General features: G+C 42.0%; 2 protein-coding genes and 1 non-coding gene across 3 annotated transcripts in view; 1 reads left to right on the top strand and 2 right to left on the bottom strand.

The window, feature by feature from the left end:
• Window positions 1-22574, bottom strand: part of KIAA1257 (KIAA1257 ortholog) — a 258103-nt gene extending 235529 nt beyond the window's left edge. The window contains exon 1 of the mRNA XM_030569774.1: window positions 22423-22574. The gene's annotated coding sequence lies outside the window, so the exon portion shown is untranslated. The remainder of the gene's footprint in view (window positions 1-22422) is intronic.
• LOC115655669 lies at window positions 4144-4247 on the bottom strand. The gene has a single exon (XR_004001456.1). It is a non-coding gene; the product is annotated as a U6 spliceosomal RNA (small nuclear RNA).
• On the top strand, window positions 14514-19454 carry GP9 (glycoprotein IX platelet). The gene is made up of 4 exons (XM_030570473.1): window positions 14514-14591; window positions 15104-15191; window positions 15240-15252; window positions 18072-19454. The coding sequence occupies exons 1-4, from the start codon at window positions 14514-14516 to the stop codon at window positions 18703-18705; spliced, it is 813 nt and encodes a 270-aa protein (XP_030426333.1). The 3' UTR covers window positions 18706-19454.
• Window positions 22575-24431: the final 1857 nt, after the last annotated feature.

Here is a 24431-nt window from a genome sequence, read left to right as displayed (position 1 = left end):
TGACAGGTTTTCTAATCTTTTAATTGTTTTTGCCGCTCTTCTCTGAAGTCCAGTGTTCCCTCTAAGCTGCACGCCTTCACAGCCACGCAGCACTCCAAGTGCCACGCAGGTGGGCACATCCTCAGCAAGGGTGGAATGGCAGCACTGGGGAGCGGGACGGGGCTGGAGAACAGCAGCAGGGGTGGCTGTGGAGCGGGGGAGGGAGACAGCTGGGGCCAGGCAACTGGAGGGGAACTGGGCAGTGGAGAGTGCCGGCCAACCTGGCTTGTGGGGAGGGGAGTGCGGTGGGGCACTTCTCCCTGAAGCAGATAGGCTCAGCACCAGGTGGGCCCCCATCCCTGTCCCACCCCAGGACTCACAGGGCCACTGCACAGTACCCTGCCTTCTGATTTTTGCATAAAACCCTCCCCATCCTCCTCCCCCAGGCCATGCTGAGCTGTCGGGATGGGGAGGCTCTTCTCTCCCAGACACCTCCCCCCACCCCCACCCCTCACTGGGAAGGCTTGTCGTTGTGAATAGCTGCAAAGTGGCCAGGAGTTCAGGGCAGTAACAAAGGGACCGGGAAACAAGCATCTGAGCTGCCTGGCCATGCTTAGTGTAGCTGCAACCTCAAGTGAGTGGTACCAGCAACTTCTGGGTCTGCTTCAACGCACTGGGTCTGCTTCAATACATGGGATTGGCACACGCAAGGGAACGCGAACTGGGAAACCTAGACTCAGGGGTGTTGGGCCTCGGGAGAGAGTAGGCAGCTTCTCTAGGCACAAAGTCATGGGTCTGATTCTGGGCTATTGATGCTGTTTGCACTCTACAAAAGTAGAGGGAGGGCCCTGAAATCAATTCACTCTATCAGGAGTTCAGCTGCAACACTCTACAAAAGAAATAATCAATCAACTGTTGATTCTCCAAAAAACCAGCAGTTATTTTCTGTACAGATTGTAGTGGTACAAGTCTGTGCTTTTTTAAAATCATGTAATTAATTTAAAAAAACATGAAGAATTAAAAGAAAAAAAGAAACTGAAAAAGCCCTTTGCTGTACAGATGCAAGTTTCCACTCGGAAACTAATTAAGGGCTAGTACCTGTAGATAATCTTCAGGAGTCTAGATAAACAACTTGCACATCCAAAGAAAGAGGTTTCTTATGAATTTTTGCAGGGAAAGCCTGATCTTTGTGGGTATGCATGTCTGATTTTGAATCTTCGAAAACTTAGCTCAAAACACTTCCTAAATAAAAGGGCTTGGTATTAATCTATTTGGGTCCTTCATTGTATGCTAATTCCTGCTCCTGTTGCAAAAACTCCCATGAACTTTGACGTGCTGAATAAGTTGGCAAATGTTGACCATCAGTTCAATATGTAGAAATAGCAATACACTGAAGTAATGTAACAGGCAATACTGCATTTCCATAAGCTCCATGTTGTTTCACAATCCATTGTTAGAATCAGGTAATTTTCTCTTCTTGAATGTAAATGTACTATGTATTTTTTAGCATGAGAAGAACATTTTAACGGTGTATGTACTGCTGTTAGTACTGGAGTAATTACATTCTCTGTGCCTGTAACACTTTAAAGAAGACTAACAGGGATTCTAATTTTCATATTGCATACATTGCTAGCAGGTCTTAGCTATGGAGCTTATACATGAAGATTTGGATTTTGTTTGCAGATTTCACATTAATAGAATACTGTGTACAAACACTTCACTGCACATACTTATATTCCAGCTGTTTTCAAACTGACAGATTGAACACTTGATGTTGCCAGACAGTGGATAGACTGAATTTGTTGAACTTAAAGGTGACAATCCAGGTTTAAATATGCTGCTGATTGTAAATTTTTGAACGTATTCACCTCTAGGGCCAAATTCCGCCATTGTTAGTTAAGCAAAACTCCCACGGGCTTTCTGCTCAAGTGAGGAGCACAGACTTTGGCCCATGTTTAAATTGCTGCCTTTCCATTAATGAAAAAAAAAAACGGTTGGGTTAAACTATACTATATAATATGTGAGGGTGATTTATATCCACATATTACCTCCATATTGGTGCACATAACAAAATTCATTCCGCACATCGATGGAAAAAAATTAGAGGGAACATGGCTCTGAACCCTCTCCAATTTATCAACATTCTTCTTGAACTGTGGATACCAGAATGGGACATAGCATTACAATATCAGTCAGACCCAGGACCAAATTGGTAAAATAGCCTATTTCTACTTGAGATTCCCCTGGTTATGCAGCCGAGGAATGCATTAGCCCTTTTGGCCACAGACACATACACACACACACACAAATGTATCTCTGCTATATTTTGATCTCAGAAGATATTCTAAAACAATGTTTCAGTCTTGCAGACAATTATTTTAATTTAAGACATGTATAATATAGATTGAGCCAGAAGCCATAGACACAGCGTCCATCAAGAAAAATGACTTCAGTGACCCCTAGTGGAAAAAAATGAAGATGATCTGGTGTTTTGTTTTGTTTCTTGTAAATTCTCTCTAATGGATTCTATCTATGTAATTGTTAATATATAAAATCAGACCTCACATTTACATTGACCCAGCATGTAAGGCACACCGTTTAAAACTTTAAATGCAAAAGGAAGCTAAAATAAAAATATGAAAAAGCACATTTTAAAAAATACACTCAGGTTTGACTTGTTCTGCGTAGACTCTTTTTATATTAATGTCTCACCAGCTATCAAGGTTTCTTTCCCCACCCTGAACTTTAGGGTACAGATGTGGGGACCTGCATGGACACTTCTAAGCCTAATTACTAGCTTAGATCTGGTATACACTCCCACCACCCAGAATTCCAGTGTCTGGGGCACTCTCTGTCCCCCCAAACTCCCCCCCCCCAGGTTGCCTTGAGGGACTTCACCAATTTTCTGGTGAACACAGATCCAAACCCCTTGGATCTTAAAACAAGGAGAAATTAACCATCCCCCTCCTTTTCCCCCACCAATCCCTGGTGAGTCCAGATCCAATCCCCTTGGATAGTAAAACAAGGAGAATTTAACCATCCCCCTATCTTTTGCACCCCAGTCCCTGGTGAGTCCAAATCCAATCCCCTTGGATCTTAAAACAAGGGGAAATTAACTATCCCCCCTTCTTTCCCCCCACCAATCCCTGGTGAGTCCAGATCCAATTCCCTTGGATCTTAAAACAAGGAAAAATCAATTGGGTTCTTAAAAAGAAAGCTTTTAATTAAAGAAAGAAAAGGTAAAAAGTATTTATGTAAAATCAGGATGGAAAATGCTTTACAGGGTAATCAGATTCTTATAGACCAGAGGGACCCCCCCTAACCTTAGGTTCAAAGTTACAGCAAACAGAGGTAAAATCCTTCCAGCAAAAAGAAACATTTACAAGTTGAGAAAACAAACATAAGATTAACATGCCTTGCCTGTCTAATTACTTACAAGTTTGAAACATGATAGACTGAGTTAGAAAGATTTGGAGGGCCTGGACTGATGTCCCGTCCCTCTCAGTCCTGAGAGCGAACAACAACACAAAGAGCACAAACAAAAGACTTCCCTCCACCAAGATTTGAAAGTATCTTGTCCCCCTATTGGTCCTCTGGTCAGGTGTCAGCCAGCTTTACTGAGCTTCTTAACCCTTTACAGGTAAAAGAGACATTAACCCTTAACTATCTGTTTATGACACCAGCCCTGACTTCTAGATCATCAGATTTGTCATTTGTGTTCATTCAGAGAGAATGATGAAAGTTTTGGGGACAGCAATAACTGAGGTGAACATTGTAACAATGTACAAATATTTGAAGGATGTAAACCAAGGAGGCAGAGGCATTATTTTCCGTAATGAAAAAGGGTATAAACTAGGAGTACTTTGATAAAGCTAGGGATATTTTAGGCAGAAGATTTTCTTAAAAGTAAGATCTATTCACCTGTAGAAAAAAATCTCCCAAGTAAGTGGTAGAATGCTTGAGGTATTTAAAGCTAAATTGGACAAATCCATAGTGAACATACAATAAAAAAGAAGCCTACAAATGACAGGAAGATGGGGCTTAAATGTCTTTTCAGTGTCCAAATGGTATAGTCACTTAATAGGCTAGAGTACCAGATGTGTTAGAGCAGTACACAGAGGTACAGGTGGCTTTTGTCCACCCCTTTGGTCTGGGGATCCACACCAGCCTCTAGAATGCTTCACGAATTTGCGTGTCATCCTTGCGCAGGGCCATGCTAATCTTCTCTGTATCGTTCCAATTTTAGTATATGTTAAAGCCGCCAGAACAAGTGCATGTTGTGATCCATTAACCTTTGTTTTGTTTCTTTAATCATTTGCTTACTCACTCATTTACAATGGGTCTCCCAATGATGAATGTTAATGCTGCATATTTGTTATACAGAGGACTACTTTGATACTTCCCAAGAATTCAGTGGCAGCAATCCTACCAAAAAGTCCTTAATGAAGGCATCAAGACCAGCTTTTATCAGAGGTAAAACTCAGAGGAGAAAAGAGGTGATTTAATGATGTTGCATATTGAAAACGTGTGACAATGTAATAGCAAAGCCATTCAGCAGGAGGAATGGGTACAGTTCTCTAAAGACCTGCATCTTAAAGAGTTTAAGAGTAGCTGATGGCAATGAATGACAATAGCTCTTTGTAAACTTCCTATCAAGAGGATTCAGATTTCTGCTATGCATGTTACTTGGACTTGACATAGCAGGCAGCCCTGCTAGTCATGCACCTAGCTTGGGCATTTAGTTTTAATTTGTGTCCTTTCTCCTAAAAAGTAGGAGTCCAGTCATCCTGCCCTTTGCATGTTCATTTCTTCTCTGTAAGTGAATACAAGCTGCACTCATGCAACTGATGAGAGAATTAGGCCTCAGAAGAAAAGTCTCCAAAAGTACTTTGAAGAGGCAAGGCTGTGAATGAGGTTGTTTGGAAAACTTGATAATGTTCCACTAAATCTTCACTGTTCATTAAGTCCAGGAGAAAGTAGCAACAACTCTGATGCTGTAAATATAAGGCCCAATCCTGCAGGCTTTACTCATCCCAAAGACACATTAAGACCCACTGGGACTAACCTGTATGAATAAGGACTGTAGGATCTGATCCACAGTCCTCTCCATGTCTAATAGATTCATGGGCTCAGTGTGATCAATGACCACTTGCATCATGGATAAATAAAGTGATGGGGGATGAGGGGAAGAAGCTCGAGACCCAATGCAAAAATAAGTCACTTATCGCAGATGATACTATAGCAAAGAACTTTAAGCAACTGTGGGGAGGAAAAAAAATATTCCATACTTTCTTTAATGACTACAGAAAGTGCAACACTTGATTGCTCTGTGGCATAATGTACTTTCATTCTGAATAGGATCATTCCCTTAAGATGTATAGAAATGGATTGTGGGATACAGGGACAGGGAAGAATAGGGGAAACTGGGCATTTTAAGGAATCTTTATATTCTAAGAAGCTGCATCACTTGCAATAAACTTGTCTGCTGTTAAAGGAAGAGAACCCTATATGCAGGAAGATATAGATATATAGTATATTTAGTAGACACGCAACCTAGCTTCTAAATTTATTCTTTTCTGTGCTCTAAAGGCAATTCCATAGCTGCAATATCATCATGGTCTTTATTTTCCATTTCAGAATGCACTACCCTTCCTGATCTCTCTTTACTTGGATGCATTACTATCTGTATTTACAATTCGCCTTCTGAGTTGCCTTTACTCTCTGTTAAAGGTGTTTTTAAGCCACAGAGTCCCAATGAATCAAAGCAGTTAAAACACAGACACCCTGTCAAAATCTTCCAAGAAACAATCCTAAATCAGCAAGATCTTCCCCATCCCCACCACTCACAACACCAGCAGTCTGTTCACAAATCAGACTGTTGTGCACCTGACAGGTAGATGGGCTATTTATTTAAATAGGGGTCGAATCACTTTCTCCAATTCATAGGCAAAAGATTGGAATTATAGAAGCCCTACAAATCCTTTTAGCTTTCCCCCATCACAGCACTGTTCAAAACAGCTTTTAAAGACATTCACAAACAAATAGGCACCAAAAATCATCTTTTAAGAAAAAGGTCCTAACTAATTTTGGGCTGCTGGTAACAGGTTTGGGCTCCCTAAAGGTCAGTCAATTTAAAAGTAAATAAATAAACCCCAGAAGTTTCTCTTTCCCCCTCTTTTTCCCCAGTGGACAACTGCTCATTGTCATTCATGAAATGGAGGAGAGACCTTGCGAAGTAGGGATGTGCAACATGTTTGTAACACACACAAAACTCACCTGGGTTTTAATACACATTCTAAATGCAGATCAGATTCACTGAAAAGATGTGCTAAAGTTCACAAGCAACTTGAGCGAAGTTGAGTCTGAACTCTCAGAACACAATGCTTTCAAGCTTTCGTTAGGTTTTGATCCAAACCTCAAAAAGTCAGGGTCCATCTTAACATGGATACTTTTGAGAAATGGGTTTTGAAACCAAAACTCCAAGTAAAACTCACGTAGTTGGTGGGTGAAACTAAGGAAAAGCTATTTCAAGTCCATTCTTAACTTTCATAGAAGAAAGCCCAGAAAGGTGAAAAGCAATTGATTGTTATGTTGTGTTGTTAAACAAACCATTCACTATATACATCAACTGATATAGTTACATGCACAAATACACACTCATATATAATATTGAATAACATGCCTTTACAGAAATGCATACAAAGCATTATACATTTTGGTCTTAGCGCAATAGCGAACAAATTTCTTTGAAAATGTGCATAACTTCAATACAATATTATTAGATCAAGGCCTATGCTAACACTTTTAGTCATTAAATCCACTGAGAGTTTGTCTAAATAAAAGCTTCAGGCAGCTGGCCCAGATGATTCTGAAGAAGTCAGGAACCTCTGTATATTTTAATTTTTTTTTTCAAGACAGGTGGATTATTTTACGTTTTTGACAGAAACTGTTCTTTATGTTAAAAATCAGTGCTTTTAAAGACAGTTTTCACCAAATTAATCCTAGTTAGGGCTTCCAGATGTTTTTCTTTGGCGTTTTACTTTATGAATCCCAAAAGTTTTATTTTGATTCAAGTGTATATCATTTCTGTGTATATTACTAATAAAATGTAGCATTTACTCTCAATTCTCCCCTTGGGTTACCCCCAACAGAATGGTTCCAGAGACAATTGTACTCAGGGAACAGAGATACATGTTATCATTTTCCCCAGCCAGTTGACCTGCAGGATCTATGGGATGGATTACTATTAAAAGGTAGACAAGAATAAATGGAAATAGATTATATCAGTAGATTGTAAACCATACATTTACTTTATATTTGTACAAGCAAAACAAGGATTAGTTTTAAAAAGTCTCTTTGGGAATGGGGCAAAGGAGAATTTCTCTCAGGTTTCAGAGTAGCAGCTGTGATAGTCTGTATCCACAAAAAGAACAGGAGTACTTGTGGCACCTTAGAAACTAACAAATTTATTTGAGCGTAAGCTTTCGTGGGCTACAGCCCACTTCTTCGGATGGATAGAATGGAACATATATTTAAGAGATATATATACACATACAGAGAGCATGAAAAGGTGGGAGTTGTGTTACCAACTCTGAGAGACCAATAAAGTAAGAGAAAAAAGCTTTTGAAGTGATAATCAAGATAGCCTAGTACAGACGATGCCCCTTTGCCCTGTACATTGGCCAAACCAGACAGTCTCTACGCAAAAGAATTAATGGACACAAATCTGACATCAGGAATCATAACACTCAAAAACCAGTAGGAGAACACTTTAACCTGTCTGGTCATTCAATGACAGACCTACGGGTGGCAATTTTGCACAGAAAAGCTTCAAAAACAGATTCCATCGAGAAATTGCTGAGCTGGAATTGATGTGCAAACTAGATACAATCAATTTAGGCTTAAATAGGGATTGGGAATGGCTGAGCCATTACACACATTGAATCTATCTCCCCTTATAAGTATTCTCACACTTCTTATCAAACTGTCTGTACTGGGCTATCTTGATTATCACTTCAAAAGTTTTTTTCTCTTACTTTATTGGCCTCTTAGAGTTGGTAAGACAACTCCCAACTTTTCATGCTCTGTATGTGTATATATATCTCCTCAATATATGTTCCATTCTATGCATCTGAAGAAGTGAGCTGTAGCCCATGAAAGCTTATGCTCAAATAAATTTGTTAATCTCTAAGGTGCCACAAGTTCTCCTGTTCTTTTTGAGAATTTATCTGGTGCTCTGGACTTCTGCCTGTAGAGCCGAAATCCAAATCTGGCTGCTCGCAAAAGATACTTTGGAGGTGGTCTCATTTTTTGTTTAAATTTTATGAGAATGTAAAAGCAGCAAAGAGTCCTGTGGCACCTTATAGACTAACAGATGTATTGGAGCATTCACCCACAAAAGCTCATGCTCCAATATGTCTGTTAGTCTATAAGGTGCCACAGGACTCTTTGCTGCTTTTACAGATCCAGACTAACACCGTTACCCCTCTGATATGTGTATGTAGTAGTTATAAAGTACTAGACCGACAGCTCTCCAGACTAGGGTGATCAGATGTCCCAATTTTATAGGGACAGTTTCAACATTTGGGGCTTTGTTTTATATAGGTGCCTGTTACCCCCCACCCCCTGTCCCGATTTCTCATACTTACGATCTGGTCACCCTACTCCAGACTGCTGGATTATCCGTAGAACCAGCTACAACACAAACAGTGCTCATGCAAGCTTTCCCAGCCAGTACCTCCTTTGTGCTTGTACTTGCAAGTCAGAGTTTCACTTCTTGAAGTGAAAGACCGGTTTGGTCTCAAAGCCTATTCAGTATTTGGTCTCTTGACCTTCCTGCTAAGACTGTCAACAAGAGTGATATTTAGTGGCAATAGTGGGGTGGTTTTGGTGATGCAGATGTGTCCCCTGGGAAGTGGCCTAAAACAACTCCATTTATTTCACACAGGCCACTGAATAGTTATTAGTGGTATCCACTTTCAGTTGGTGACAACCTAGGCACTCTGTATTGAAAGTGGTTGTGTCTGAGTGTGAATCATAGGACGCATCTGTGTGCTGGATGAATGGATATGTGAAAATAGGCATCTTGTAAGTCGAAGGCTGTGAACCAGTCCCTTTGTTCCAGCGTGGGTATTATTGTGCCCAGTGTGACCATGTTGATTTCTGTACATGTATAAATTTGTTCAGTTGGCGTAGGTCTAGTATAGGTCTCCATCCCCCGCCTTTCTTTTGGGTCAGAAAGTAGTGGGAGTAGAACCCTTTTCCCTGATGTTGCGTTGGTACAGGTTCCACTGCACCTAGCTGTAGAAGATGAGCCACTTCTACGTGAAGTAGGTGCTCATGAGAGGGGTCGGGGAAGGACGGGCGGGCAGGACATGAAAGGGATGAAGTAATCTGACTGAACTATTTCCAGGACTCAGTGCCAGACATGGTGGAAAACCTGGAGACAGTGGTCAAATGGGAAAACAGACGGTGGAGTCAATGGGTGGTTGTGCAGACCCCCAACCAACAGTTCAAAATTGCTGTTTATCTTTGTCAAAGGGAAGGTCCTACACTTTGGTCTGAAGATCTTTGGGGATACCAGATGCAGACAGTCAGGAAGACCTGTGCATGACCACCGCAGTTGCAGTAGTGTGGGCTGCTGTGTCCGTCATGTCCAGGGATGCTTGTAGCACTGTCCTGGACACCAACTGACCTTCTACAAGGACTGACAAAGTCCGCTCTCCTGCCCTCTGGAATATGGGAGGTAAAATCAAAGAGCTTGTTGCAGTTGTCATAGTTATAGCTTGTGGGGAGAGCGGAGTAATTTGCAATTCTAAATTGCAAAGTAGAGGAGGTATAAACCTTGCGGCCCAGGAGGTGAAGCCATTTGAGATCCTTGTCTTGCGGGGTGGGCCAGTATTGTGGCTGTTTTGTCCTGTGTGTCACTGTATCCACTACAAGAGAGTTTGATTGTGGGTGGGAAAATAAGAAATCTATATCCTTAGCGGGAACATAATATTTACATTCAGCCTTTTTGTATATTGATGGGATGGAGACAGGAGTCTGCCAGAGAGTGTCAGCTGGTTCTAGGTGGGCTTCTTTTAGTGTGATCTTTGACGGCGCAGAGCATTGGAGGATTTTGAGGAGTCTGTGTGTGTGTCTCCCTGGACTTCCTCCAAAGGAATGTCCTGGCTGAGTGCCACCCTCTTGAAAAGTTCCTAGAATTGCTTAAAGTAGTCCACATTTTGTGGAGGTGGAGGCATGAGGGCTCCATTTGCAGCTAATGGAGAGTTAGGAGCCGGTGAATCAGGGAAGTGTTCATGGCCAAGCTCCTCAGGAGCTCTAGATGTAGATGGAGAATGCAGAGCGGGCTTGAGGTCTGGTGGAGGGGCTGCGAGGAGGAGTGGTGGCAGGAGCCAACTAAGGGTACCATTGAGGCCAAGGCATAGGGTAAGAGAAGTGAGGACCACCCACAGGGGGACAAAGTAGGGAAACTGAGGCTGGTTCTTGTGAGGCGCTGTGCCTTGAGATATATATAGCTCCAGTGGAGGAGGAGAATCAGGCGGGGAAAACTTTGCCTGCTGCTGCATGTCATTCTCGCTGTCAGTGAGGGCAGCCAGGTTGGGTGGTGAGAGCGGCTGTTCAAACAGTGAGTGCTCCATGCCGGGTAGAGGAGAGTCAGGCTCAGGGGCCATGCAGACATCATCTTTATGAAAAAATTGCTGCTGCTCCATGGGCTGTGGTCCTGCAGAGCACGAAGTGTGAGCGGAAGCCTGCAGTGACTTTTGTTTTGCTTTCGCGGGTGCTGCAGGCCGTTTATAGGCACCCTGCATGGGGTCCGATTCTGCTGTGGGGGTGATAGGCAGGCTCAGTGCCGACATTCTTGTTGGCACTGGGGTGGAACATGCTGCCAGTGCCGAGTCTATCTTCAATGCCGATAGGACAGGTGCCAAGGAGAACTTCCCACTGTGGGAAGTTGGGTCCCTACTTTTGCGCCCCATGTGAGCCACGGCTGAGGTGCTGGGGCAGTCGGAGGCACTTGCTTTTGGTACTGTCAGCACCGAGGGTAAAGGTCTCGCAGGAGACCCTTTACCCTTTTGGAAGTCTCTGGGGCTTCCTGCCTCTTCGCTTGAGAGGGTGAAGCCGCGATCCTGATTGGTTCCAACCTAGCTGGGGGGCATGAGGGAGAGGGTTTACTGCCCATATCCATAGGCGGCTGTAGAAATTTCTCCATCAGGAGTATTTTTAGCTGAAAGTCCCTGTCACGACGAGCCCTGGTTTTCAGGCTGGTACAAGAGACACTTGGCAGGGACATGTGTCTCGCCAAGCCACTTCACACACCATAATTGTCTGTCAGACTGCTCCTTCCATAGGTTCCTTGCAGGAGTCGCATTTCTTAAAGCCCAGGAACCCCAGCATCACTGAACTATGATTGCCTGGGGAGAGAGTCTCAACAGGAGACGAACTAGAGAGAAATTTTTTTTTTGTTTTTTTTTTAAACTAATGAACTATTCTAAAGGAAGAGAGAGAACTGGGATATTTCTATCTAACTATTTCTATTTCTTTTTACTTATTTCCTTCAGTGACCAGGGAAGAGGTTCATCACTGCCCCGAGTCCCATCTTCAGCTGAGGACAGCTGAGAGGGAACTGAGGGGGGTGCAGGATGCGCATGCCTAGGCATACCCTAATGACTCCGTGAGACAGCAGCTGAGCATGTGCGTCTGGTTCAGGCAGTGCTACCAAAGATCTCCAATTAACGGCACCAGGATGCACCATCACCTGGAGTGGAGCACCCACAGGCACAGCACTCGAAGAAAAACCTTAATTCTGGCATCTCCTGACTTTTGAGTCTTGACTTTGCAACTTTAATAGTGTTCTTTTAGCATATGGGTTTTGGGTTGGCATGTGAAAGAGTGTGTGGGGTGGGGAAGTTAATTTCCTATATTTTTTTAAAAAGCAAACTGATAAAACAGAAATTCCATTATGTAGGATCCTACTGACACCTCCATGAATCAGCAGCAGCATTGAAACTCTTGCTTAGATCCATCTCACAGACCTCTGCTGCTTGAGCTGACGGAGTAACTCAGAGTAGTAGAAGGCTGTCATCCTGTATGTGGACCAACAGTAGAGGGGGAGGGGACATTTTACCAGTATATTTCAGTTATTTATTGATACCAGAGAAATAGTGAGACTCAGGAATCAGAAGAAGTGGGCTGTAGCCCACGAAAGCTCATGCTGAAATAAATTTGTTAGTCTCTAAGTGCCACAAGTTCTCCTGTTCTTTTTGCAGCTACAGACTAACATGGCTGCTACTCTGAAATCGGGAATCTTGGGTTCCATTCCAGTTCTAGAGGAGAGTGGGCTCTGTAGGCACAGACTCTTCTGACCATTCCCTCCAAGCGTATGTCTACACTACAATTAGACACCCACAGGTGGCCCATGCCAGTTGACTCAGGCTCACAGGGCTCAGGCTGCTGGGCTGTTTAATTGTGGTGTCGATGATCAGGCTTGGGCTGCAGCCTGAGCTCTGGGACCCTCCCCCCTTGCACGATCCTAGAGCCCAGGCTCCAGCCCAAGCCCATAATCTCTGCACTGCAATTAACAGCGCTGCAGCACAAGCCCGGCCTCAGCTGGCACTGGCTAGCTGCAGGTTTTTAACTTCAGTGTAGCCATACTCCAAGTTTGACCCAACCTATCCCTGTCCAGTCCTGTCTCTTTCCTATCCCTGGCCCCTTGACCCAGACCCATTCTCCTCACTAACTAGTGCCAATCTCTACCCAAGCAAAATTTGGGCAGATTTGAAGAGACACAGCAAATGGCACATCCCCGACACAAAGACCACTCCCTGCCAAATGTCAAGTCCCTGCGCCAAAGCATGGGGGCACAAAAGCTTTTAAAAAACAAAGTAACCAGAATTTTTTAAACAGAGTAAAACAATGTATATTTCCCTAGCCTTGTTCTTAGAAAGAGCAAAAATATTTTTGCTGAAATTTTCCAAAAGCATTCACCCTGAGGAAGGCACTGAGCTTGGGCAATATCATTAATTTCAAACGGTTAAAATCTGGCACAGTTATAAACTGTAAACAAGGTCTCATAAATGAGAAATGTCAGGCCTCCTTTTGATTCCAGTTAAGATCCATCACATTTTTGCTATGGGGTGAGCTTCATTGCAGGAGGTGAGAGGAAAGGGAAACATTCTTGCACATGTGGTGGTTGAATCCAGGAATTAGATAGTGTTGGCAGGAAATTATTAAGGAGATTCATCTTATGACAAAACACCAGGTTCCTAGAGATCCCCTGACCTCATTACTAAATGCTCCAGTAAAGGATCTGCATTTTAAACAGAATGACAAATTTACTTCTTTTTATTGTTGGCAGCAAGACTTAATATTGCACATTACTGGAATAATGTGACTCCTCCTCCTCTGGAATTGTGGTAAAGTCAAATGTGGACTGTCCTTATAAAGGAAAAGCTTTCACACCAAGTATATACACAAAAGAGAAGTCCCAGAAAAGAGGATAGGTATTTTAAAATTTGGTAACCTTTTTTAGTGCACTCAGAGAAGTAGGACTCCCCTGACAGCAATCCAGCATCTATAGGCAAGTTCTTTGAATATTAACCTAATCCTGAATAAGGAATAAGTAATGTACAGTGTAATATGTTCATGTTTTATTGGAACTTTCCCTTAATAAAAAAGTTTTCAAAAAAATAGTATGTGGTGCTATGAGCACCACCTACAATGCATGCAAACACACACACACCCCTCTCCTGCACACCCAATAATTGCACATTTGCTATTGTTCAATGTACTCTTGCTGAACATCTCTATTTTCTGTGTCTGCAGTAAAAACATACAGTGCCCAAATTTTAGAACTCTGCACAATTTTCTGTTTAACTGGAGCATACAGTCATTGAGACTGCATGCATGATCTATTCATCTGCATGTGCAAATATTAGCCACTTATGCATCTAACTGACCATTTGTGGGTTCAAATACCTGAGTTGCAGGAATAACTAGGATAACGGTACTTGCAAATTAGCCATGAATTTACAAAATCACTTTTGTACATATAAATACAGGCATGAAGTTTTAAAAATTGAGGTCCTCAATGACTGATCATTTATAAAATTCCCAACTTGAATGCGTAGCCATACATTTACAGTTAATGTATAGAACAGATGTGCAGGGGGCGATGATATCTATTGGTCCTCCTTTACAAGAGTGAAGAAGGCATTGCAAAGTATAAGTTCAGCTGTTTAATTATTCAGAACCACAGTTTTGACAAATCTCAAACCTGTGTGGTTTTTCACACCCACCTTTGTGCATACAACTGAGTGTATGGTGCAAATATGACCACATGTCCATTTAGCACACATATAGCAACTACCAGTAGGTAGCCAAATGCCCAGTTTATATGCACAAATAGGTTTTTGGCCCACAAAATGGTTGCATGTCCACTTTTATGGGTACAATCAGTTGCATGCACATGAAAAGAAGATATTAAATGAAGGCCAGAGCTGAAAATTTGGACCTGGGTAACTTTTTGTAACATGATGATTGGTTTGCTGTTCCAAAAGATGGATGAAGCAATAAGGAATCATGGCCAGTATCCTCACCTGACAGGCACTGTAACTTCTGCTGGAGTATTTCATTGCCTTATATATGTTTTATTCTTACACGTTGTCAACTTAAAGTGGCTTAGATTTAATTTTACAAAATGTACAAGTTCAGCGGAAAAGGCTGAATGGAAACACTCTTAGCTTTGATGAAAAAAAACCCCAAAACTTATGGTCTAGCTTTAGCTGTTTCTGGAACTTAACACCTGTGTCTTATCCTGCCTGTCCCACTGACTGATAAAGTCCAAGCTGACTTTTATACCTCTAGATTTTTACTTCTGATGAAGAAATACTTGTCAGACTGGAGGTGAGTCATTTCAGGATTTTAAGAAACCTGCCACCTTTCAAACAGGAAAAATATTTAAATAACAAAAACATAATAAAATATGAAATTCTTCTCTTTTCTGCTGAAACAATAAAAAAAGCTCAAAGAGCTATTTGACTCTACGCATTTCCCAAGAGGAATTGCTGTGTACCAGACAAGACAGAAGGCTTGTCATCTGTTACATTCATTTCCTTCCTAGATCTTTAAAACCCGACAAAGTTTTGTTTCATCCAGCACTGCAGATCTTCAAAGCCTTACTACGCAAACAAGGGAAAGGATCGAACACTCGAATATATATATATATATATATATGTATATATATATATATACACACACACACACACAGAGGTAAGCAAGCTATGCAGCTCACCAATTGCTTTCTCCCTGCTCCTCTTGCCCAGGTCTCATATCCTTTTGATTTGGGGTTTCTTGGTGTTTACTCGGTAAACCATGGTAGTGGATCCTTAGCATAGGCGTTGCTCACCCTGCTTTTAGTTAGATAAAGATCTTTATCCACAAACTGACACATCAGGTTGCGATTAAAAGGTGTAGCCACTTTTAAGAAGTTACCAACAGCTACTGGATTCCTGAAGCTGCAGCAGGGCATGCCTTTAGACTCAGCACCAAAGGGTTAAATTGTGATTATGAAGAGATTAGAAATTGTCAAAATTAATATTCCAACTGTTCTGCAATGAAGTTTATAGTATTATGGAGAAGAAATCCCACATAAGCTATAAGGAAATGGTATTTCACTGGTCAATTATGAAAAAAATCAAGAGGTGTCTCACTTAATTTTGAGAAACTAATTACCTGGTCTGTACTATTATTTTTTAAACACAGGTCTCAGTCACATATTTGTAAATAGAGTTAGTTAAATGTGAAATCTCCCTTAAGCAGGGTGTGCTTCTTACAAGTGTTTAAAAGAGAATTGTGGAGGGGTGGTTTTGTTGATTGGTTTGCTTAAACAATATAAGAGTTTCAAAACTACTTTGCGTTATCAAGTTCATGAAAGCAAAAGATTTTCTTAAATAGGTCAAAGCTGGCATTGCAGCATTACCTGGATTTAAAGCGCCAAGATTGTAAGTCTTTTCCCAGCATCCAAGTCAGCTGGAAATTAAAACAAATGGCTTTTGTTTATATTTGTTGCTTTCACTATAGTTTGGAGAAAGGTTTTCATGCCCTTGTTTTTCTGTGATACGATTGTCACGTTAGCTGCATTTAGATCTCTCTCTTGCTCTCTCTGATCGATCTAGGATTTCATTAAGAAAACAGGACCAGCATTTAGATCATCATATTTCAGAACGGATAAGATGAATTTTAAGCAGGTCTGTCATCCCACGCTGGTCACTTTTCATTATGCAGGGCTTTTGGATTGTTGTAGCTATTTTAGAAAAAAGAAAATAAAAGTGTTGTGCTGTATGTACATCTGGGCACGTGTAGATACCTAAATAATTCCTTGGTCAAAAATTCAAGACTTGACCAGAATTCATGGCTTCAGTATCTTTGAATTAATCATTTGTTTTGCAAGCTACTTTAAAGGAAACTGATACCTTCTCTAGATTCTGAAGCAAAAAGTTATTAAAAGCAAAACCAATCCAACCTCAGCCTTTAATAAGTTTACTGAAAGAAAGCAATATCAATTCAATTTTTACCCTGTCAAATGAGAAATTTTCCTACTGGGGTTATTAAGGCTGGTCACGTTTTAAGATATCAAAGAATATTCTGTCAGGTTCTATACTTACATATGTATAATTTCCATTCTATATTATTTTTATGTAAAAGGCACTCTAACATGAGGTTAGAGATCGATAGAATAAATCCATTAGATAATTTCTATTTGTCGGCCAACTCCAATGCTTTGTCTGCTTTAGTTTTAAATTGCTTTTGTGTTGGGCTTCCAACGTTCACCTGCAAAGTAAGTTCTATAGTTTAATACAGTAGATCTCACCTTCTTTTTTGGGGTGGAGTGGAGGTGGAGAAAGGGGACAGGGAAGGTCTGAGTGTACAAGAAGAAGAAAACTGACGCCTATTAACAGCATATCCCACTCCCCAGATAAGTATTCAGGGCACTATACAACCAAAATTATTTTCTTAAAATTTAACATTTAATCAATGGATTTCCATATAGAAGTAAGGGGGAAAAAAGTTCTAGTTATGGGGTGAATTATGGTCATAATTAGAGATGGTTCCAATACACAAAGTTTGGATCTGTATTTCCCCAACAGTGCAAAGGAGTTTGAATCTGGAATTCCAGTTAGGTCCCTTGATTGGCCATACTTTAAAAAAAAAACACAAAAAACTTGGGGATGGGGAGGAAATATTTGCAGATGTGTAAAGAGAGGATGGATGGGACCAAGATGGATGTTAGGCAGGAGCCAGCTCCAAACAACAGGGGCTGCCACAGCAAAGGGAAAACTACCTGCCAACCTAAGACATGATGGTGGTATACCCCCAAGAGTGAGCTCTGAGCCATGTTAGAGCACAGATAAGCACAATTTGTAGTTTTGTATTCATTTTACATCTTAAAACAATAAGCTCTTACAGATGGATGCATGAATTCAGGCACAAAGTAAAGGAGCAGTGATAGGCCAAAAAAAGAGAACTTCTAATCCACACCCTGCAAATTCTCACATCAGAACTCAGCCCTAACGTACCAATTCTGGTCAGATCCATAACAGAAAGGATCCATTTTCCAAATGGGATGTAGCTGAAAATCTCTGTAGATAACTTCTTAAAATCAACTTATACCATTCAAGATGGCAAAAATCAGCATTTGTAATCTCACATGATTTCAACACCAAATTCAAACCCTAGTCCTGAACCTAAATCAAAAATCCTAACCTAAAACTAACCTTGATCTAGCCACCACCTACTTGGGCCATCTCTATTCAGGAGCTTTTTGCAGTAATATTTTGTATAATAAAGCATGAAGTGAGAGTGGCAATGACTCACCACACTCTTTCATAAATGTATTAGTATTAACCAGGTTCAGACAGACTGGCATTATGGGAACTTTAGGGCATGAAAAAAATCTTCCAGGAAACTCAAGATTTCCTGCTGATCCTAAAGCAGGATGAAGTGGGGACAATTTTATATTCTAGCTTTACATTTAGAACCATGACAATTCATCAGTTGTTTTTAGATATATGTTTTTGTCCTTTATTTAGTGAAAACATAACCACCATGAAGATCCCCGCTGCTGCAGGATTTGTTACATTAATGCTGTTCTCTTTAGTCCATGCGGAAATCTGCCCTCTGTCCTGCACCTGTAAGCCACTTGGAGAAATGAAGGGTTGGCTAGTAGACTGCAGCTCAAAGGGACTAAAGGAAGTGCCTGACCTGCCTGTCAGCACCAGGAAACTTTATCTACAGAATAACAGCATGACCACAGTTCGTACTGGTGCATTTGACAACTTACATAACCTAGAGGAAATGAATGTGTCCGACAATCCCTGGAATTGTGACTGTGACATTCTGTATCTCAAACTCTGGCTGGAGGACTTCTCCGAATCTTCTATTGCTAACATCATCTGTGCAACCCCAGCTTCCAATGAGAGGAAGCCTTTGAGCCAGTTGACTGGGAATGAACTGGACAACTGCTGGAAATCCCTCCCAATTAAATGCCTCAATTTCTTTTGGCGAGATCTCGCTTTGATCACTTTTGCAGTAATTGTACTTATTTTAACATCATGTGCTCTGAGGTTCTCCAAAAGGCTAGCCTACCAGGTTACCACAAGAGATTATTATTCTGCTGCCCCGCTGCTGCGGAAGCATAACCTAGAAAATTACATGTCACAGTGAGATGTTGCTGTCACCAATAGCTCTTCATAGAAATGCCAAACTAACCTAATACAAAGGATACCCTTCTTAGCTATTATTGGCTATGCGAGTGTAAGTGTACTCGAGATGGATCCCAGACCACAAAGTTTGTGGGGGGAGAAGTTTGTATGAAGATCCAGTAGTCAGATCCAAGGTTTTGGTTGGAGGACACCTCTAAAATGCACTTAAATTTACTTACTGGCAAGTCAGAATAAGTTATTTTAATATTACATTCTCTAAATATCTAAGGAAAGTAGTTAGGAAATTTTACTTGTCCAGTCTTGTGATTTTTGAAGAATTAATTTCCCATTTTTACCAATGAAGTCCCAGCTCTTCTAGCAAAAGGCTATTTACAATCTACTGCCAGCTAGTTTCTGGTGGATTTTGATTGCACTGTTGTTACTAATTTAGATTCTGATCCTAAAGCTGACTGCACCCATCATGCTGGCGGAGTCCTATTGACTTGAACAGGCGCACACTTGCACCTGCAGAGGAGAGGGCTGAATTTGACAGCATGCAGAGGTTCCCTTGGCAGCAGAGTCAGTGTGGCTATTGGGGCCAGCCCTTGGATTTACCCCTTAATAAACATGATTTTAAGCTTCCTGAAAACTAATGTGCATCCATTAAGGAGTCCTTTTAAATACTACTGAATTTCCTAGAAAACACTTGAGAAAAATTGTACTCTGTGTGCGATATTTAAATAAAGGGTGTTTCTTACACATTCACATGTATCCAAGTCTGTGTTGCATAATTACATGGGACAACCACAGATGTTGGTTAAACATCCTGCAAAATTAGTGGGTTGGGTTTTTTTGGGCAGGAGGGGGCTCAAATTGCTAGGATTTTTGCAGAAACCTTAAAAAGATCTCTTTCTCTCTGGGGAGTAAAATATCTCCTCATAGGAAAATTACAGGAGCAGCTAAAGCTTCTAGCTTCTCCCCAACCTGAACTACTCATAAGGGCCCCAGCCATGAGACTATATGCTGTGATCTTCTCAGATCTGTCACGTTAGGCTGGGTCAATACTTAGATCGGGGAACTCTGAATAACTCCCAGAAGAAACACATTATGTGGCACATTTCACATACAGTTCCTGCTAACCCAAAGCCCTAGCTGGAGGAAGTTCTCTGCTTCTAGAGCTTCTCTTCTTTGGATGCAACATAGCACTGACGTCACTGTTGCATGATTGCATGGTCCTTTTTGAAAGAGCCGAAGGAAGTTTCTTGCAGGTACCTGTGCAAATTACTTGTTAAAATGCCTCAGGTTCCTGGCTGAAGCTGGTTGCTGTTCAGCTTCCATGATGCAAGTAAGCTTGCTATGACTATTTATCGTAACTGCTCTGAGAAGAGCTAGGCCTCCAGCCTCAAACACACACAGCAGTGCCAGTAGAGAGATAAGGGGCCATTACCTGTCCGTGCTCACTGCTAATGAGCCACGTTGATCTAGGAGCATGGAGCTGAGCTGCACCATCTGCAGCAGCTTCCTTCTCTTTCCCAACTTCCCCGTCCACTCAGCCCAGAATTTGCAACCAGGGCCCCCCTACAAGTCAGATGGGGAAGACATCCTGATTAACTGACTTTCCTCCCTCCCCAGGCCTCAAGGGGACCAGTCCACAACCAATTACTTCATCTCCTAGGACTCAGGAAGCCTACTTCTTACCTGACCCCCGAACATAGGCCTCAGGGGACCGGACAGTGCAGCTGCAGAGCCATGGCCACAGCCTGACCGGTGCTCTGTGCTGCGCGGTGGTGTGGCTAGCTCCAGTCACAGCCGTGCTGCCAGCCACCAGTGCTCCAGGCCCCTGGAGATCTCCCCTGAGAGGCATAGGATCTACCCCTCCAGGCCACAAGAGATCCTCTTTTTACGCAGCTGCCCTCCTTCAGGTCAGAAGGGACTCAAACTCCAACCCTTCAGGCCACAAGTTACCTACTGTCCATCCAAACCCCTTTCCATAAAAAATCAAAAAAGTGACCCGCTGCTCCCCTGCCAAAGAGTAGCCATTCCCCACTCAATCCTCAGATCCAGAGGCCACACGATGACATCTCCTCCATCTGCCACCAATTCTAACTCAAGGAAGAGCACACAAGGTACATGAGCTGCTGAGAGGAGTGTCCAAGAGGTGCTGGTGGTTTCTTGTTAGGGGAGAGAGAAGCAAAGTGAGTGTGAGTGACTATCCAATGGCCCAGAGACTTAAACTGAAGGTAGGGAAAGCAAGGTGCTTTATGGTGGGAGAGAGGGGAAAATGTGGTGGAGGGGAGCAAAAGAGAAACCACAGCAGAGAGGTTTTTAGGAAGCCTCCTCACAATTTTGGCAGCACATTTCTGAAGTAGGTGCATGCTAACCCTGGTGTCCTGGCCAAATTCCAAGTGTCAGTCACCTTCCACCCAGCTAACTTCCCCCTAATTTTTCAATTCTGTATTGCATTCTTCACTGCTTTTCCTAGTGCAACATACTGTTTGATGTTAAATCTTCCAGTGCAATGAGGGGACTACAATCAAAGGTGTCCTTATTTACCCAGCCAGGATGTTCCATGACTTATAGAGGCTTGATCATTCTCAGGTGAAAAACCAGGGCCAAATTCTGTCTCCAGATTCATGTGCACATTTCAGTGAGAGCTGCACACACAAATCCAATATTAGAATTTGGCTGTCATTGTTAAATTGGGCACATAGACGTTACCTCTACAAGAGAGAATCTCAAGGAAACAGACACCAGTATTATGCTTATGTAGCTCAAGGACTGTTTTCTCAGCACCTTAAAATTCAGCTGTCATTTTGTGAGGGAGTGTTAATGCAGCCCATTGCAGAGGAAGTATTCTCTCATGGAGACTTCCCTGTTGTCTTGATTCCCTTCATCTAAAACATAAATTATTCAGACTGAAGCACATAATTGCCTTTTGTACATGGAAAGGCAAATATGTATTTTTGTACAAAAATGGTTACATTCTGCCCTGTGAAACCCCACTACGAAGAATGGGTGAAATGGAATGTAGAACAGAGGTGGGCAAGCTATGGCCCATGGGCCACAGCCGCTGGCACAATGCTCTGGGCGGCCGGATAGTGCAGCTGCAGAGCCATGGCCACAGCCTGACCCGGTGCTCTGTGCTGCGCGGTGGTGTGGCTAGCTCCAGTCACAGCCGTGCTGCCAGCCACCAGTGCTCCAGGCAGCGCGGTAAGGGGGCAGGGAGCAGGAAGGGTTGGATAGAGGGAAGGGGAGTTTGGGGTGGTGCTCAGGGGGTGGGGGTGGATAGGGGGCAGAGCAGTCAGAGGGCGGGGAATAGAGGGGTTGAATGGGTGCAAGGATTCCAGGGGGCAGTCAGGAAGGACGGGGTTGGATGGGGGTTCCAGGAGTGGTCAGGGGACAGGGAGTGGGGGTGTGTGGATGGGGCAGAGGATTGGGGGGGCCATCAGGGAATGGGGGGGTTGGATGGGGCAGGAGTCCCAGGGCAGGTGTCAAGGGGCAAGAAGCAGGGGGGTATAGGGAGCAGGGGCTGGGCCACGCCTGGCTGTTTGGGGAGGCACAGCCTCCCCTAACTGGCCCTCCATACAATTTCCGAAACCCGATGCAGCCTTCAGGCCAAAAAGTTTGTCCACCCCTGATGTGGAACAAGGCTCCTTACATACCAATCTACATGCAGTTAAGGAACAGGGAAGTTTTACTATATTCAACTATCATGTAGTCCCATAACTGGGAAGCTTACCTGTTACTCTCAACTAGTGCACCTCACCTTTGCAGCATTTTGGTTGTTAGAACATACACAGGAATGACCCAGGGACAAATAGGGTAGCTTCTACTTTGAGTCTGTAGAAGAGTGCATGCTGAATAAGGAGCACTGTAGATAAAAAATTATCAACATACTATACGGTCTGCAAAAGGGTTGCTTCAGGAAGATGCGTTTCCTGGACTCTGGTATTGTAAGCCCAATAGTAAATGAGGAAAAGGGGAGAATCATTTTCAATGCAGCATTTCCGTTCCACAAGGCAGAGTTCTGTTTATCACTTCTGAACCACTTGGCTTTTATCCAGAGAAATGCTGAAAAAGAGGCAGCTGACCTGAATGGCTATCTAGGTTAGAGAGTACTGTTAAATGCTTATCTGACCAGTTCACTGCTGTCTATGTAAGACACTGTTCTCTAGCCAGCTTTCCCCACAGCCAATCAAATTTGTCAGCTACAGCCCATTCACAACAGATAGAAGCTAAAAAATAAATAAATGCTACACTGGCCACCTACAATGGAACACACAGACCAAACCCAAAGCAGATTGTGAAAAGGCCCAGAAGACAGCAATGTCCTATTCCACCATCTCATACTTTCAAGCATGCAAAGCAGTGAATATATCCACTTTCATATTTCTCTAGGAATCACAGTAAGTGATGTACTATTTAAAAAGGAATTTACACTTTGTGATTCAAGCTTAATGACCACATACTTTTCCCTGTATCTAAATAAAGAGGGAAGTAACTTAAGATAGTGAATGAGTAGGAAAGACACCACCAGAGAAGGATGAGTCAGTATTTGTTCAAAGATAAGTGTCTAATCCATCTGTAATTATCCGGTCTATTTATAACAAGAAATCCCTGATCCAGAAGCTTATCAAAAGTCAGCAGCAGTTCTGTATCTGAAAAGGCTGGAGATTTTGGATCAGACAACAGTTGCTGGTATTAATAAAGAAGATTGTACATGTACAAGGTACTATGCCTTTTAGACTACCAAAGCATTAAGGTTGAGATGGGTTTATTGTTTAACAGCTAACCTTGTTGTACAGAAATACTGGAGTGCAGCCACTGCTGGTGTGGATGGCACCAACCAGCCAGTACATAGCATGCTGTGCAAAACAGCTTGTTCCTATAACACTTATGTGAATAGTCTCATTAAAATCAACACCTGTTCACATGAGTAAATGCTGAAGGATTGGACATCAAACTTTATCATTGTTATTCTGTTGCTTACCGGTAAGGAAACTAAATAGTTTATTCCCTGTCTCACAGATGTGTCCCTAGGACTTAATATTTGTAGTTACTTGAAATCCTCAGACAAGCAGCACTATAAAAATGAAAAATTGTGTATCATATTAATAAAAGATGAAAGTTCATATTCACAAAAGGATCATAAAATAAGCCTTGGTAGACTTCAGAAAAGACAAAACCTTCAGTGAGGGAAAAGTTTACTGCAAAGTATAATTGCTGGGATTCTGAGTAATTAAGAGGTTTGAGATTTGGTTTTAGATTTAACAAGACAAATGGCCTTACACAATATTAAAGCAGAAGGTAGTAAAAAAATATTGATCATACTAAATATGTTCATAAGAAACAATTGTTCCCTGAACTACAATAAGCTGAGAATATGTTTATGTAACTGACAATTAAAATGCTGAAGTCGAAAATGTTTTTTAGGCTTCACTTGAATAGAAGTATCTGCGAAATAAAAAAGCAACCAAAAACATCCTCTTCTCTTAAATAACTGACATGCTTACAATACTCATAAATCATATGCACGCAGAGTAATTTAACATGAATACCTTTAATTTACTTTAATGTTTTCATTTATTATGTGACACATAATTAGGTCCATGAAAGACACACTTTTAATTTCATGCATCATAAGTTTTTGTTGTTTATTTCACCCACCAGAAGCTGATGTATGTGTATTTGTGTTGCTCTTTCGGTAACAGGACGTGTCATCAAATGTGAAAAGTCCTCAGAACAAAG

This window comes from Gopherus evgoodei, chromosome 7 (assembly GCF_007399415.2).
Source record: "Gopherus evgoodei ecotype Sinaloan lineage chromosome 7, rGopEvg1_v1.p, whole genome shotgun sequence".
Lineage (NCBI taxonomy): Eukaryota > Metazoa > Chordata > Testudines > Testudinidae > Gopherus > Gopherus evgoodei.
Note: the sequence above shows the minus strand (reverse complement) of the source record. Positions and strands in the feature narration are given on the sequence as shown.